Below are 16,360 nucleotides of genomic sequence, written 5' to 3'. Positions count from 1 at the left end.
GCAAATAACAGGTAATTTGCTATCGTATGCTCTCTTAGATATGTAACTCATAACAAGACATTTACGATCTTCAGAAGATAATATGATGATATTTCTAGCTGGCTATCTTCAGTAGATAGCTGAAGACAAGCTAATTGCTATGTAGACTAAATACGTATGCAGCAATAACAGGCAATTTGCTATTATGCTATCTTAAGTAGATAGCTATAACAAGACATTTACTACCGTCAGTAGATTTGAGTGGTGATATATATCTCTTCATTGGAGTTATTTGACAAGTGATTTGCTATCTTAAATGGATATGTATAGACTAGCAAATAACAGGTTATTTTGCTATCTTCAGTAGATAGCTGAAGACCAGAGAGTTGTTGTCTTAAATAATTATAACACATTGCTATCTTCAGTAGATAGATAATGAAATGACAGCGAATGATTCAGAAGATGATCGAAGACGTGTAAATTAAATTTCAGTAGACAAGCAATGGTGAGTTCCTTGTTTTATTGGGGAGAAGGTTGTGTACATCGGCAGATAGTTTAGGAAAAAAAGTGATTTAACAGAAAATGTACAAGAATGATTTTACAGAAGCAAAAGATAAAATATAATTATACGTATATAGCATTTATTGCTTGGAATCGGTTCAACCGTTGAGGTTGCTTTGCTCTTATACTAAATCTTCGATTTTGGTCTTATGCATCTAGCGACGTTTAGAAATCCAACTGGCAATATGCTGTAAGTAATCCAATTCACTGGTTTCATATCACGACAACCTCCTTACACACGCCAGATACATAGACAAGAAGCTACCGAGGATCATTATTAATGCTTGTGTCAATCAATCATCGATGTATCGATAAGGGATGCTGTGACATCTCGTTATCTATAATTCTGAGAAGAAACTGTTAAAATAAAAAGGATACTTTTCCTAAATTCTACGTCGCTGTGGAAGGATAAATTTTGGAGATATTTTGTACGTCACCTTGTGTTATTCCTGAGCCCGCAGACGACGTGGAATAAATGGCGGACCAAAATTACAACGATCAGAAGCGGATGATGATGGTGGATCGCGATGGATCGCACGATCCACCAGCGGACCGTCGTGCGGAGATCATTGGAGGTGAGTTCAGGTGCAAGACTATGTTTGAGGTAGTGTGACATATTAATTAAATCAATAAATAGTCAGGTCTTTAGTATCTTCCGGGAGTGTATTATGTAACTCTGCAGCAGTACTTGCAATCGACCATCGTTTGGGGCGATGCTTGTGGAACTCTATGCTATCTCGGGATGATATCTACCAAATACCAAATTTATTATTAAGCATGGTGAAACGTCAACATGAATATAAATAACAGCATGGTAAACAAACTTATTTTGCACCATAGTGAAGAAAAACAATTTAATTCTCCTTTTTTTTACATTTTACCACTTGATATCATATGCAAATTTTAGTTTGAAGTTTAGAACATCCTGTACCATTCACATAAATACAGGTGTAGGAACTGTTTTTAAAAAAGACAAAAAGAAAAAAAGAAGAAAAAAAACAATCATGGGAGACCTGTTGGAACAATTATTTTAATTAAATTTCACTCTGCTTTCTACAACAAACTTGACTGTTTACAATTATGTAAGTTAGACCATCATCACATGTGTACATTACAAATTATATAATCATGTCCAACCATTAGGTAAAATAAATTAATGGAATTTAAGTAAAATTAAAGATTGTATACTTATAATGGTTGTAAGAAAATCATGCCCATGATGTCTCAGGAAAATATAATTTACAAATATTACTCTTATAAAAATATTTTATGGATCAGTGAACGCATATTGAAAATGAATCAGTAATTTTCCTCATGTTTCAATTTTTACAACTGATTGACCATAAAATATTTATAATTATAAGCAATATTTTGCCATAATATTGACATAGTACAGAGTATACACCTTCCCCATGGTTTTTGTTAGGTCAATAAATATGGCATGTATAAATATTATATCAACAGTGCCAGAGCTGGGTAAGTGTTATATAGCTGCACTGTGAATATAATAATGGGCAAGTTACCCCATACAATTATTAAACACAGAACAACTCATTATTTTGGGCAAAAAATGAAAAATTGTATGCATTCTTTGTACCTCTCTTGCTAAAAAAAGACTATCCAGTTGAAATCCATATACCCCCCTATTGAAGACATTAACCAGTGGCGTACCGTAGTCGCTCCTACCCGGGGGGTGGGGGGGGGGGCTGAAGAAAATTCAATTTTGTGCTGCCCTTCCTCAACAACCGAAAAGGTTGACCTAATCTTTTTATCGGTCGTTTGAAAAACTGAAGAGCAAATAAAAAAAAGAAAAAAAGAAAAAAGATTTTAAACACTAGCGCTCTAAAAGCAACACAATTTGATGTTTAGTACAAATTTTTTATACTTTTCACATTTTTCCGCCCCTTTTTTCTTTACAAATTCTTTTTGCCGCCCCTTCTTCTTCCGCCGCCCCTTCGTTTGCCGCCCCTTCTTTGTCTGCCGCCCCTTTGTTTTGGCCGCCCCCTGCTTTTACCCCCGGGGAGCTGGCACCTCCAAAGCCCCCCCCAAAAAAAAAAAAAAAAAATATGCACATGTTAACTTAATCTCCCACACACAGGGTGTAATATATTTCAAATGGACTCCCTGATTCAGGTAACCCTAATTGAAATTGTGCAGGTATGTAAAGGTCATGTCTTCCATAAAGGGTGTAAGGGTTTCAACTGGAATAGCCCATCATGTACCATGTGTACCACTGAATGAATGTATCATTTCATGTTTAAATGGAACTCATAGAACAAGTATAAACAATGACTACAATTACATGCAAACAACATAGTATACCGTAAACGTTCGCCTAATAGCGCTATGGCTCTCTTGACATAAGTGGAATTTTAGGTACACCCTAAAAAGTGCCCACCAGTAAAATTCCCACGAGCAAATAAGGGCACAGAACCTTAATTGTTGGGATTTCAGAAGTGGGAGCTCTCTATTTGCACATGAAATTTAACTTTAGGCAATGGAGCCCAGGTGCGCCATTAGGCGAACGTTTACGGTATTCCACCTGTAATATTTTAAATGCTATTTGTACCGTACTAATGGTATTTTAAATGTTTACTGAAATTTCATTGGAAGAACACAATTTTTGAAATATTTTTCAAATAAATCAGTTCAATTTTAAGAAAAAAACCAACAGGACAAGTTGGTTTTTTTATTGTAGATTTAAAAAAAATACTTTAATTTAATTTAATATCTTAATTTTACAAAAGAGGGTGCAATTTGCTAGACTTAAGTCCAGTCCTCGTTTACGGAGTTTAGGGTTAGGGTTGGGTAGGGCAGTCTTGTAATAAGACTAGTAGAGTTGCTCCAAAGAATCACTCTTTTAATCGCAATTGCTCCAAAGGAAAAAACCCATTGGGCTAGCCTGGAAGAGTCAGAAGCATCAAGACACTGTCACCAAGAGGTGTGACTCCTCCAACCCATTACACATGACAATTTGTGAGAAATATTTTACTGTGTCTGTGCACACATGTATGGCTTAACATGCTTTACCACTTACATTAATTAAAAGGGCTCTGAGAAATTTTGCAGGAAAATCGAATGAGAAAATTTGACTTCACTTTGATAAATTGAATACGGTACTCAAAAAGCCTATAACGTACCCACTGAGCAGTAATAATTGTAAGAGACAAAAATCTATAAGACTGATAAGACACATAATTGTGAGCGCTGTGTTAAGGGGTGGGGTATGAACGTTTGGACAGTATTTTTTATATTGTGGGACATTAGAGCACATCAGACATATCGAATTGCATTCTGAATACGAAGAATGTCCTTCTGATATCAAATAATTTTGATTTTTGAAATTCGCAATGTAATACACATTTTATGGCAAATCATTAAAATTGATATTTAACAGTACTAAAGTAAACTTTATAAATCTGATGATTTATACTTAAAGTGTATATAGGTGGGATAAAAAGCCGACGATTAATTGAAAATTTTGACCTTTATCGTATTGAAGATATGGATTTTTTTTCCAAAAAAAAAAAAAAAAATTAGGTCTTTTGGGGAAATAAATCCATATCTTCAATATGAAAGGTCCAAATTTTCAATTGATCGTCGGCTTTTCCTCCCAGCTACATACACTTTAAGAATATCTCATTAGATTTATATAATTTACTTCAAGGACTGTTATATATCAAAAATGTGAAAAATATCAAATTTTTATAATTTGTCATAAAATTTGTATTATATCGTGAATTTCAAAAATGAAAATTATTTGATATCAGAAAGACATGCTTCAGTATTCAGAATGCAATTCAATACGTCTGAGGTGCTCTCATGTTCCATAAAAAAATACTGTCGAAATGCTCAAAACGCTCATTCCAGATCCCTTAAAGGCCTATACAGTGATTTGCTCATTTGTAAAGATCATCAAAATTCATTTTTTGTACCTTTGTTAGTAGCATAGATGTGCTAACATATCATGCAAGTGGGTAAGCCAAAATCCGTGTAATAAGAGAAAATAGGACATTTTACATAAATCAGTAATTTATCTGTAAGTGGATAAATTAGCTATGTATTTGTATTGGACTTCCAAGTTTATCAATAGGCCTACTATATAGTTTTCCTAGTTTTGGCCACATTTTTCATTTCTAAAATGACTTACCCTTCACTTTTAAGTAATTTGCAATTTTACTTTTTTATACATTTTCACTGGGATCATTGAATGGGCTGTTAAGCTTATCTCTTATTGACATGTATTGGAGAATCTGCAGGATCTGAGCATTGATTACAAAACCATATGATTTTACATGAACCAATACCATACTGATTAAGCTGAACTATGTCAGATACTGATTAGTATATGGACAAACATTGCATCATGTTAAAATAAGTAGACTTTAATCAAAATTGATGGTGTAAGTTTCACAGAATCTCTTTAATTTATAAAGTTCATTTGGCTTATAATTGGCAAAATAAATGAGTCTTATAACGTCATGTATTGATTAAGTATTGATAGTGACTGTGTGACTAGAGCGAACTTATGTGAATTTATTTAAGCATAAGTTTGGACTTTACTGACTCGCTCAATAACAAAAACAGAATATGTTTTGCCATTTACAAGCCAAACAAACTTTATAGTATGGGGGTACTTCTGACTTTGGATTGATCACAGATACATGCTGTCTTCAGAAGATAGCATTTTGTAATCCTCATCAGTTAAGGTTGGTCTGAACCCTGGAATTATGGAAACTTTCGGGTCTCATAACTTCTAAATTGTTGGTCTAAAGTATATAAAAGTACGAACTAGTTGATGATCGCTGTATATATCAGCTCCCCGCATGGCCCTTGTATCCTGTACAGATGTCCTGTGCTGTCTGCTTACCATTACATGATCAATTTGGTTCTTAGTTCTTCCATCTGGAGAAACCCACGTTTGCTTGTGTATCTGTCGATGAGGAAAAATTGTTCCAGTAATCACAAGGTTATTTAGATTACAAAAGTCGACAAGCCTCTCTCCATTGTCATTCCTCACTCCTAGTCCATGTTTTCCCATGATGCTTTCGCAGCCTTCATTATCCTCTCCAACCTTAGCATTAAGGTCTCCCATCACAATAAGTATGTCATGTTTGTGAATGCTATCTACAATTGCTTGCAGTTGCTCATAAAAATTGTCTTTATCCTCTTCATTTGTTTCATTGGTGGGTGCATATACTTGAAGAATTGAGAATTTCAAAAATTTTGAAAAGAATCTTGCATAAATGATCCTATCGTTTATTGGTTTCCATTCTATCAATGCCTGCTCTGCCTTCTTTGACATCATTATTGCAACTCCGTGTTGATGTAAATTATCTTCTCTCCCAGAAAAAATCACACTTTCTCCTGTGCTCAACTTGACCTTTCCATGCCCTGTCCATCTACACTCACTTACTCCCAAGACATCAATGTCATATTTTTGCACAGCCGCCATCGGCGCTGTGCATTGTTTTTACCGCGTTCTTTCTTCTTTCTTCTTTCTTCTTCTGTCAACATCATAATCAGCCATCGCAGCCACATGCTTTCAGGCATGTTGACCATACTTGGTCAGTAGAACCGTTTGGTGGTGCCACAGATGTCACATGATCAACTTCCGGTCAAATGTCATCCACTTCCGGTCAATGGCCAAAACTTGGATTTTCACTAAAAATGCTACTCCTCCCACATATTACATAGCATCGTGACGTCACTTACACACATGCATGATCTATATTTATTGTCTAAAAGTTATACCACAGAATTGGAATCAAAGGTGATTAAGGGGTCACTTCCGGTAAAAGTCTGAAAAATTTGTCAAAAATATTCAAAAAATCACTGTCTTTACAAATTACATAGCAGAGAGTCGCCATTAGCACACATGCATCGCTACTATCTAGGGTCTTTAGGATGCCTACAGTTTTGGGGTCAAAGGTCATTAAGGGGTTACTTCCGGTCAAAAACCAAAATTATCAAAAATGTTTTTAAAATTTTTATCTCAAAATGTAAACAGACCAGAGTAATATAATCATCATACATAAATTAGTGTTACCTGATGTATGCATGGTATTTTTATTTTGGGGGTCAAAGGTCATTAAGGGGTCACTTCCTGTTTTTAGCTAAATAACTTCAAGAATTTTTATCGCAACAACTAAACATGATAGAATTTTTTAATTAAAATTGGAACAATGCATTTTGTCGGTGTACATAAGGTGTTTTTTTTCATTGAGGTCAAAGGTCATTAAGGGGGTCAAAAGGTCAATCATAAATTTTAAAAAAATCAAAATCCATGTATAAGTTCCGATTAAGCTGAAAATCACCAGGAATATTCCTTATGACATCCTAAGCACTATGTAATATTTTTGCGGGGTCAAAGGTAATTAAGGGATCACTTCCGGTTCTCACAGATTCGGGGTCATAACTCATTTGTCACTGCTGGCTGTGCATGCTCGCGGTCGCAGGCGAACGCAGTCAGATCTCGTTCCATCTCCTTTGCAAGCTGAGCAGATTTTCCAATGGTGTATAGTGTTCTTACATTCCAACATCCTATGTTAGTGATTACTTTCGGCCCGGTTAAAGACGTAGTCGGCCGCTGAACGTCCTTTCGGCTTTGATTCAGAAGCGTCATGCTGTCCACATACGTGATATTATCATCTTCTGGTATCTGGACCGTCGCCTCACCAATGCCATTTCCAGCGTTAGCTGTATTTGTAGTTTCTTTGATTCTTGCAGTTTCCGTAACAATTGTTTGAACTGGACGGGTTGTTGGCCCACCGCAGTAGGTTTATTTTCGGGTTTTCCTTCCCTTAGCCATATCCTCGTTAGCCTAGAACCGCACTGAAATAGACTCCAGGGTGCACCAGCCAGGAGGTGAGGTTGACTTGAGTGTTCTACGGTTCATCAGCAGACTACTACTTTTCGCTTTTCACCCATACTAGGCTAGCTGATCTCAACATCACTGGCTGTGATGCAAAGCGCTTGAGCACCCCTTACACCCCAATTATTAATTTTTATTGGGACTAAATTCTTAGTGACCTGGGTTTTACCCTTATGAATACCAATGCTGCTTCCACTCCTGTCCTATGAGCTCAATGCTTCCAAATTATTTTGGAGTCCAAACATGCTCTTCCAGTACTCTGAATCTGCATATATTTACAGAAGGTGTAGCCAATGTGCAAGTCAGGCTATCCCAGACTGATTAACAACATGTTCCCCAAATTAGCTCAATTTAACATTATGTCGCAGCCGATTTATTTTCTTGCAGCAGGCATGTTCCAAGTAGGCCAATTGGATATAAGAATACAATTTGTCTGATGCCACTAATGCAGTATTTGGAGGTTTAACCATGGGGCTGGCAGTGGGGTACATAAGCGCCAATCCGGCTTGAAATGTGGGGGGGGGGGGCAATCAGCCAAAATTGTCAAAAAGTGGCTGAAAAGAACAAAAAATGGGTAATTTTGCCAAAAGGTGCAGGGGAACACGTCCCCCCTGTCCCCCAGGATTGATGCCCATGGTGAGGCAGACTTAGCGTTTGATTTGCCTGTGCCGCAGAGCAAAATGCTCCCCCATTTTGGACAACTTGTTACACAAATTTCGGCTTGTATAGCAATTTTTTACAATGTAAACATATGTATGCTAATATCATAGGAACATCACCTAAATAATGTTTTCACTCAAATTTGCCCTGTAAATTTTTCAAAGTTTTCAAATTGAACCCTGAGCAGACTACCGTACTCTCTTATAAAAATGTCAACATATGAAATCAGAATGTAACAAGGGTAAATTATTTCAAGTCAACCCTTTTTGGATTCTGCCCCCTTCCTTTGGGTTCCTATCCAACCAGCACAAATACTTGACCTTTACCCCCACCCCCCTTGACACCTCCAGTCTCAGATTCTTTTGACCAAGAGGAACTGTAGGTGTATTTCTTTTTCTTTCTTTTTTGTATATTTTTAATCTTTTAAATTTGTTTAAAGAATTTTCATCAGAAAAACATTGGGTGATATTATGCTTTTTTCTTAAGTCAGTCAGGTTACATTAAACAATTTTTTTCTTAGGCCATTGCTTATAGTATGGAAAGCAGGGTTATCAATGATATGTTGCTTGTTTGGATCACCGGATACCTTACCTTATTCCTCAATCAATAAGCCAATCAGAATACCACTTTTTACATGCACACTCATGCAACACATCGGCAAAATAATGCAAAAGAATCATGTCCGGGACTGTAGGTAGCCCCATTGTATGTTACCATGTGTTAGACAATACCTCTATTATAGAGCACCTCGCAGGCAACACTCACATTTCAGCTTGGTGCCTTACGACTCCGTAAACCGACACATCTTGGGTTGATTATAATACGTTGTAAGCAACACGCATGATAGTTATTGACAAGACAAGCGTTTATTTCTCTACGAAGCAGTGTAATATGTTAAATTTATGACACTTTTAATATCAGATATGAATTTTAGTGCATTGGAATCAATAAATGACAGTTTTTGTTTTTCATCAGTAAGTAAGCTTGCTATGGGAGCATGGTATATTGTAATTTCAATGTGTATGTGTGTGGGGAGCCTGTGGTGTATATGTGGGGAGGGGTATTTTTGTGCTCATGTTGGGTGTGTTTGTAACCACCCCAACCGGGGATACACACATGAAAAACAACAGCTGAAATGCAAACCTCCTTGAACTGCGGACATTTCTGGGTGCCAGGACATACCCGGTTGGCCCAAATTGCATGTTAAAGCATATACACAAGTCCGCAGTTACCCAGTATAGGATGGTCTTTGGTTGGATGGTGATTTCTCAAATGTGGCCCAGTTGGATAGTAAAAAATTTAAATGTGTGTGTCCCCGGTTGTAATTGTATGGTGTTTTCTCAAACGTGTGTGTGTGTGTCCCCGCTAATTCAGGGGCAAAAAGACATAATTGGCAAATGGAATGTTTTTATTACCTTTGCCTTAATGCCCAAGCAGGCTGTGTTTCAGAGGGGGGGAGTAGACTCCCCTCCAGTTTTGATTTTTTTTAAATCACTGAATTTGGTGATACATAATTTTTTGATCTCAACCAGTGGTCGATCCTTCATGTAATTATTTCATGTAAACTAATCCTAACTCTAACCCTAATCCTAACCCTAACCCTAAGCCTAGTCATAATCCTAATCCTAATCCTAATCCTAATCCTAACCCTAGCCCTAATCCTAACCCTAATCCTAACCCTAATCCTAACCCTAATCCTAACCCTAAACTAACCCTAACCTTAACCCTAACCCTAATTTTGTGTAAAATTACATGAAGGAATGACCCAACCAGTTGCGTATAGATTTCTATTGGACATTGGGTGGGGGATGGCGGTCACCTGCAAGTAGTTGGGAGGCTCATACCGTATCTATGCTGCTAAACCCTTCCCTGGCAAACTATCCTTTTCTCTTGTTACGGTACGTTTATATTCCATTTCCTTTGGTATCATTAAATTGATCCCAAATTTTGTTTGTTCTTGGTTGGTGATGCATAACTCTATATTTGAGTATAATATTGTTGCATAATCAGAAGAGAGAATAAATTGGAACATCCTTCATGTATTTATCATCGTTTGTATATAATATAAATAATAGGGGTCCAAGAATTTACCCTTGGGGTACATCGCAACTTATATTCTAAAATTTAAGCGTTAAAAATAACATAATTATTAACATTTACAATTTTTCCAAATGTTCCTGTAATATCATCGTAAAGGACAACTTGTTTCTAAAATATTTTTTATGATTGGTCACACGATTAAGAATATTTCAATAAAAAATGTTAACCAAACAGCTTGTTAGACCAACATTGTGATGTAATTTTTTTCTGCCATGGCTTTAAAAGGGAAGGCCAGCGCCAATGCAGAAGAGGTCTTGTAAATAGTTTGGGTCACCGTGAAAGGCATTTTTAGGATCACGCTTACATCCATGTTACATGACAGTTCACCAAACCATCAATGGTGAGAACATGCACACTGAAACAGCAAAACACATTAACTCCTATAACTCCTGTCAACTCTTTAATTCATTACTCCAAATTGTTCTGTATTTTTGTCTTTACTGCTTTTTACCCATGCTTATTATAAAATCAAGAAATACACTGCAGTTGTTAGTTAATTCGCTATGTTAACTCAACTTACATGCACATTTTATTTTAAAATAATTTTATATTATTTCGCAATGTATAGTTTACTATAAAGTAGATAGTGGCAAGCTACATGATAAAGGACTGATCATTCACTACAATCTTCACTTTTAAACTGTATTTTTTGAATGTGTTGATTGTTAGTCCGAAACTCCTGCAAAGCTATGGACATGGCATCTTACCTACTCCATTCTGTAGTCTGCATTGTGTGTTTTCTCAGTCTTCAATCATTTTGTTGAATGTAATTTTATGAATCAAATAAAAAAGATAGAAATTGGCCTCACTTTCGTTATGTGTCATTTTACAGTATTTATCATTTATAAAGTAAGACAATAATTTATTTATTTTCTATAAGTGCATGTCAAAATATGGGATATATTGTTCAATATTATAGCTAGCCCTAAAAACGTTATTTTCAATCGGATTTTTCCCGTTGAAAAGACAAAACTGATGTTAAAGATAGCAATAATATCATCAATAACATTTTGAGTCAATTTTATCCATAAAACGATACAGGATAGGATAGATAATTACTTTGACTTCAATGTGGTCCATATAATGAAGATTTTGATTCCACAACATTATTAGATCTGTTATCAACATATCAATTATGCACTCACAGGCAACCAAACATCATTAGTCCACTGATATGACCTCGTGATCATTCCCCCGCTTTGACCATGTCATTTTTTTGATATGCTGATTGCTGAACAAGTTTATGTTTATATGCGTAGGCCTAACCTATGATAACTTTTTTAAGTCATAATTAATTCAAACATAACTTTGGCAATACTCAATCGTTTTGTTCGTTGAAACGCAAAACATACATTCTTTTCCTTGCAAATCGAATTAGCAGACATCAAAAACATTTCCACCACGAGAAGTAAAAAAAAAATTCATACCAATAGAAGAAGGCTATAATCTTAGCTAATCTTTAGTGTACACAAACCCCATCTCAGAATTAGGTACCAGCGCCCTATGCGCTGGCGAAAAACAGACATAGCCCGGGGGGACACAGGTGCCTACAAGTTCATAAAATTACAATCTTTGTAAAATGTTATTTAAATTAGGAAAATGTTTAGAGTTATTTAGAAGGGTAGGGTTTCATTTAAAATGTAAATCCCTTTAATTGACCACAGCTCGAAGAAAGTGCACACCTGGTTCACTTAGGTCAAGTTGACGTTTTTCTTTTTTTACATATAAATGTTTAAAATCAGAATGCAAATTTGCATAAAGTGCACACAGGTGCCTACAATTTCATAAAATTACAATCTTTGTAAGATATTAATCAGAAGAGAAAATATTTGGATTTATTTAGATTTCATTTAAAAGTTAAAACCATTTAATTGAATCGTAATTGTTGTACCTAGGTGCAGTTTCCCAGCAAACACAAAACGTTTTTAAAACATTTTAACCGGTTATATTTTGGGCTTTAGGTTTAGGTAAAAATGTTTTAATAACATATTCAATTTATCACTTCGTTCGTCAAAAAATGTCCACTTTTCGTGACATTGTTATAAAATCGGTATAACATGTATTAAAGGGAGTACAAATGTCGGGTTATGTAAAGGTCATGAAAACGTTTTAAATTGTTGTATATGAAATCACTATAAAAATATTTTTCAAATGTTTTCAAAATGTTATTGAAAAATATTTTCTGCAAATATTTTTTGTCAAATATTTTGTCAACACTTAAGCAACAATATGTTAGATTTTTTGCAATAAGTTATCAAAAAATGTTTTTGAATGTTATGAAAACATTTTATACCCTATAATACCCTTTATATAACCCAACATTTAACATTTTCTGGCAACCTTTTCTAACCTTTTGCGAATGATTTCGAAAACATTTTGTGTTTGCCGGGTTGATGAAAGTACACGTCTGGTTTATTGACATTAAGTTAAATGGTATTATATTTATAAATGTTAATATAAATGCAAACACTGCAAAGTTGTATAAAATACACACATTATACCACTCTCCCTCTGCACCTGTTGCGTATCCGCTCGTCCATGTCATCCCAAGGCTTCCCCCATGAGTGACCAAAAGAAAGAGTGTTGACAGTGGTATTGTAAGGCAATATTTGCTTGAATGTTGTTGCCAAATTGAATGTTTGATCGATTAAAAAGTCTTACTTTGTGGATGAACTTCTTTAATTTCCCGGTCTTTAGTGTGGCTGAAACTTGAATAGTATAGAAATATTTTAAGCACAAATTTTTAATTTTTACTGCACAGATTTTTATTACCACTGCACGAACATGCCAGGAGGCATGTTAAAATAGCCAATGGTCCCCGGTTGTTATTGTTTACAATTATTTAGGGTGTAGGTGTGTGTTTGCAAACACAGGCAAATGAGGACAGATTCATGCAATATATGTGTGTAACAGCACATGAACTGTGAATGTCCAATGTTCAGATCGAAAATAGCATAAAGATGTATTTTAACAATCATGCATCCATGATGGGTAAGTCTAGTTGAAATCCATATACCCCCTATGGAAGACATGACCGTAACCTTCCACACCAGGGAGTGTGAATTTCAAATGGGATTACCTAAATGGGCGGCTCTATCTGATATCTACACCCCTGTGTGGGAGATTAAGGTTGTGTCTTCCATAGGGTGTATTGATTTCAACTGGAATGGCCTAATTAGAGGTGTAGGGTTAGGTCTGTACTCCACTACAGGGTTAAAACCCAAACACCCCACGGTAAGACAAATACATCTCAAATGCTTGTCAATGGTGAGGCAAGAAAAGCTCAAATTGTTTTAATTTTTTTTGATCAAAACCCACATTTGCAGGTTTAAAAGAATTCTAAAAGCCTTCGGATATATCCTATCATGATGCATGATAGCGAATTCCAATTTACATTTTAAAAACAATATTAGTGTGCAACATCAACAGGAACTGGATCTCAACTTCCATCACTACTGGGGTATTAGTGCAAGAAAGCGCTTTCTGCAATAGCTGCTTTATAGAATATAGACATTTGTGACAATTTCTGCATTCTACATTGTACATATATGACACCTGGCAGCTATTGCAGATAAGGCTTTCTTTGCCCTGAACCCACAACTAAACACTTAGAGGCAACATTATCCTTTATTTTGCATCATCAATCACATATAATTATATTGTGCATTCAGTTTGTATTCAAAACATACAAACAAAACAGAAAACAGACAGTAATGATAATATTCTTCTAGGAGTATTGCACACAACTACCCAGCAAATGCACAATGTTTTATAGAAAAGGTTTAAATGTTGGGTTATATAAAGTGTGTAAAAGCATTTTAATAACATTAATAAAACATTTTTGGTAAACGTGATGCATAACTTTCTAACGGAATGTTATTTAACTGTATGTTGACAAAATATTTTGCAAAATGTATGCCCAAAATATCTAACAATAACATTTTAAAAACATATTCATGATCTTTATATAACTCTATGTTTTTAAAATGTTTTCAGTAAATGTTTTAAGAGCATTTTTTTGTATTTGCTGGGTATACACCAGATTGGTTTTTAAGAAATTGTCACAAAATTTCCAGGGCTATCACAAGAACTATATACTAACTCAACATAAGCTTGTTTGTACTCATTTTCATGCAGTTTCATGCTGATTCAAAATATGGTCATAAATTTCAACAATTTTGAATTTTTAACAATATTGCAAAATTTTGAAAATTGACCACACCACTTGACATCAACGTGCAAAGGGTTAAAAAATCCCATAACATATGTGCTTGAATCTCTACTGTAGGGTGGTGTGTTGGCTATGCTAAATTTGCTAATATTAACACTCTGAATGCCTCCATTATTGTGAATTGCACTTGACATATTCAATTTATCACTTCATTCGTCAAAAATGTCCACTTTTCGTGACATTTTTTATAAAATCGGTATAACATGTCTTAAAGGGAGTACAAATACATTTAATATTAATTAGTTAGGTGAATTTACAGATTAAGCTTTTATATGGAAAGAGATTAAAAACAAACAGTAGAAATTTGTAGTGCTACGACCTGTGAGTCGCTCAGTGGAAAGACTTGGGGTGAATCATCAGACTTACTAAACGCATAATTCAAGCTGGGTGTCGGTACTATGCCGTAGTATTGCTTAAGCACACATGTATGCATGGAGGGGAAGGTAAGGCATCGATATCTACATGGTCCGTGGGTTATTCACCTAGCATCTCACTCCTCAAGGGAAAGAAGAAATGATTGCTTATGATGTCACTGGTGAATTAACAAATGTCGAGTGAGCGGCCAATACGGCAAATCTCAAATTCCATTGCAGCAAATTATCCTTTTGTAATGACCGCTGTCTAGGGTTTGAGGACTTCAACAGTTTTTTAATGTTAGGAAAGTGTCTCTAGGTTGTTTTTGTCTGCACATGTATATGAAAGGTGCAGCTTACAAGTATATTAAATAAATAACAATCTAGATCAAACAGATCTTTAGTAGATAGTACTAGAGTAACAACAGATAAATAAAGTTATATTTAATAGTCCATTGCATTGATAACAGCTATCTTCAGTAGATAGCAAATGCTATTTAATAAAAGCTATCTTCAGAACAGGTGGTGGTCGCCGTGCATCCTCTAAATTCAGTAAATTTTCATCGTCAGCCGTGTAATTGGATGGGATTATTTTGAAATTTTAAAACGCTTGAAATATCACAAACAAATAGGCCTATGTTAATAAATAATATAAATACAAGCTAAAACCGTTGGGGTTTCACAAGTTGCCGCTCTATCATGCCACTCGCCGCCTGCTTCAGAAGATAGCAATACCGGATAATATTAGCTACCTTCAATTAAAGTTGAATAAAGCTATCTTCTGTAGATAGTAAAACTAGATAACAAAAGCTATCTTCAGTAGATAGTAACACCATATAATAATCAAAGCTATCTTTACATGTTTTTTACAGAAATATTTCTATATCAGTGTAATGTGTGAAATAATTGTACTTCCATATATGAAATAATAAATGTGATATCATAATTGTGTGATCTGACAATAGATGATATTTCCCCTTTTGGTTATAGCTGTATATTGAGTAAATAATAATACTAGATCAAACAGATCTTCAGTAAATAGCAACAACAGATAAATAAAGTTATATTTAACAGTCCATTGCATTAATAACAGCTATCTTCAGTAGATAGCAAATGCTATTTAATAAAAGCTATCTTCAGAAGATAGCAATACCAGATAATATAAGCTATCTTCAGTAGATTTATCGAATAAAAGATATCTTCAGTCAGTAGATAGTAACATTAGATACTGAAAGTTATCATCAGTAGATAGTAGCACCAGGTTACCAAAGCTATCTTTACATGTATTTTTATGGAAATTTTTCTAACAGTGTAATTTGTGAAATATACACTTCCAGATATGAAATAATAAATGTGAAATCACAATTGTGTGAGCAAGCATATTAATCACATCTTTATATTTGCAATGTATGAATAGATGCTCTATAAAAGCAACATTACAATTATCAGACTTGGGTGACAGACTGACAGTACATGATATTTCCCTTTTTGGTTATAGCGGGTATTTCAGACACTGAGTGTCTATACTATACAATATTCCACATAAGCTGGAATGGTTGCATACATCATTAGCATTAGAAAACTAGTTTTTATCTCTTAGAG

The 16,360-nt window shown here is 35.0% G+C and overlaps 1 protein-coding gene across 1 annotated transcript in view; it reads left to right on the top strand.

Moving 5' to 3' along the window:
- Window positions 1-833: 833 nt before the first annotated feature.
- Window positions 834-16,360, top strand: part of LOC140137539 (stomatin-like) — a 248,197-nt gene continuing 232,670 nt past the window's right edge. The window contains exon 1 of the mRNA XM_072159252.1: window positions 834-1,115. Coding sequence (XP_072015353.1) covers window positions 1,016-1,115 — 100 coding nt within the window. The 5' untranslated portion in view covers window positions 834-1,015. The remainder of the gene's footprint in view (window positions 1,116-16,360) is intronic.

The sequence above is a fragment of the Amphiura filiformis genome, chromosome 17 (assembly GCF_039555335.1).
Source record: "Amphiura filiformis chromosome 17, Afil_fr2py, whole genome shotgun sequence".
In the NCBI taxonomy this organism is placed as follows: Eukaryota; Metazoa; Echinodermata; class Ophiuroidea; order Amphilepidida; family Amphiuridae; genus Amphiura; species Amphiura filiformis.
Note: the sequence above shows the minus strand (reverse complement) of the source record. Positions and strands in the feature narration are given on the sequence as shown.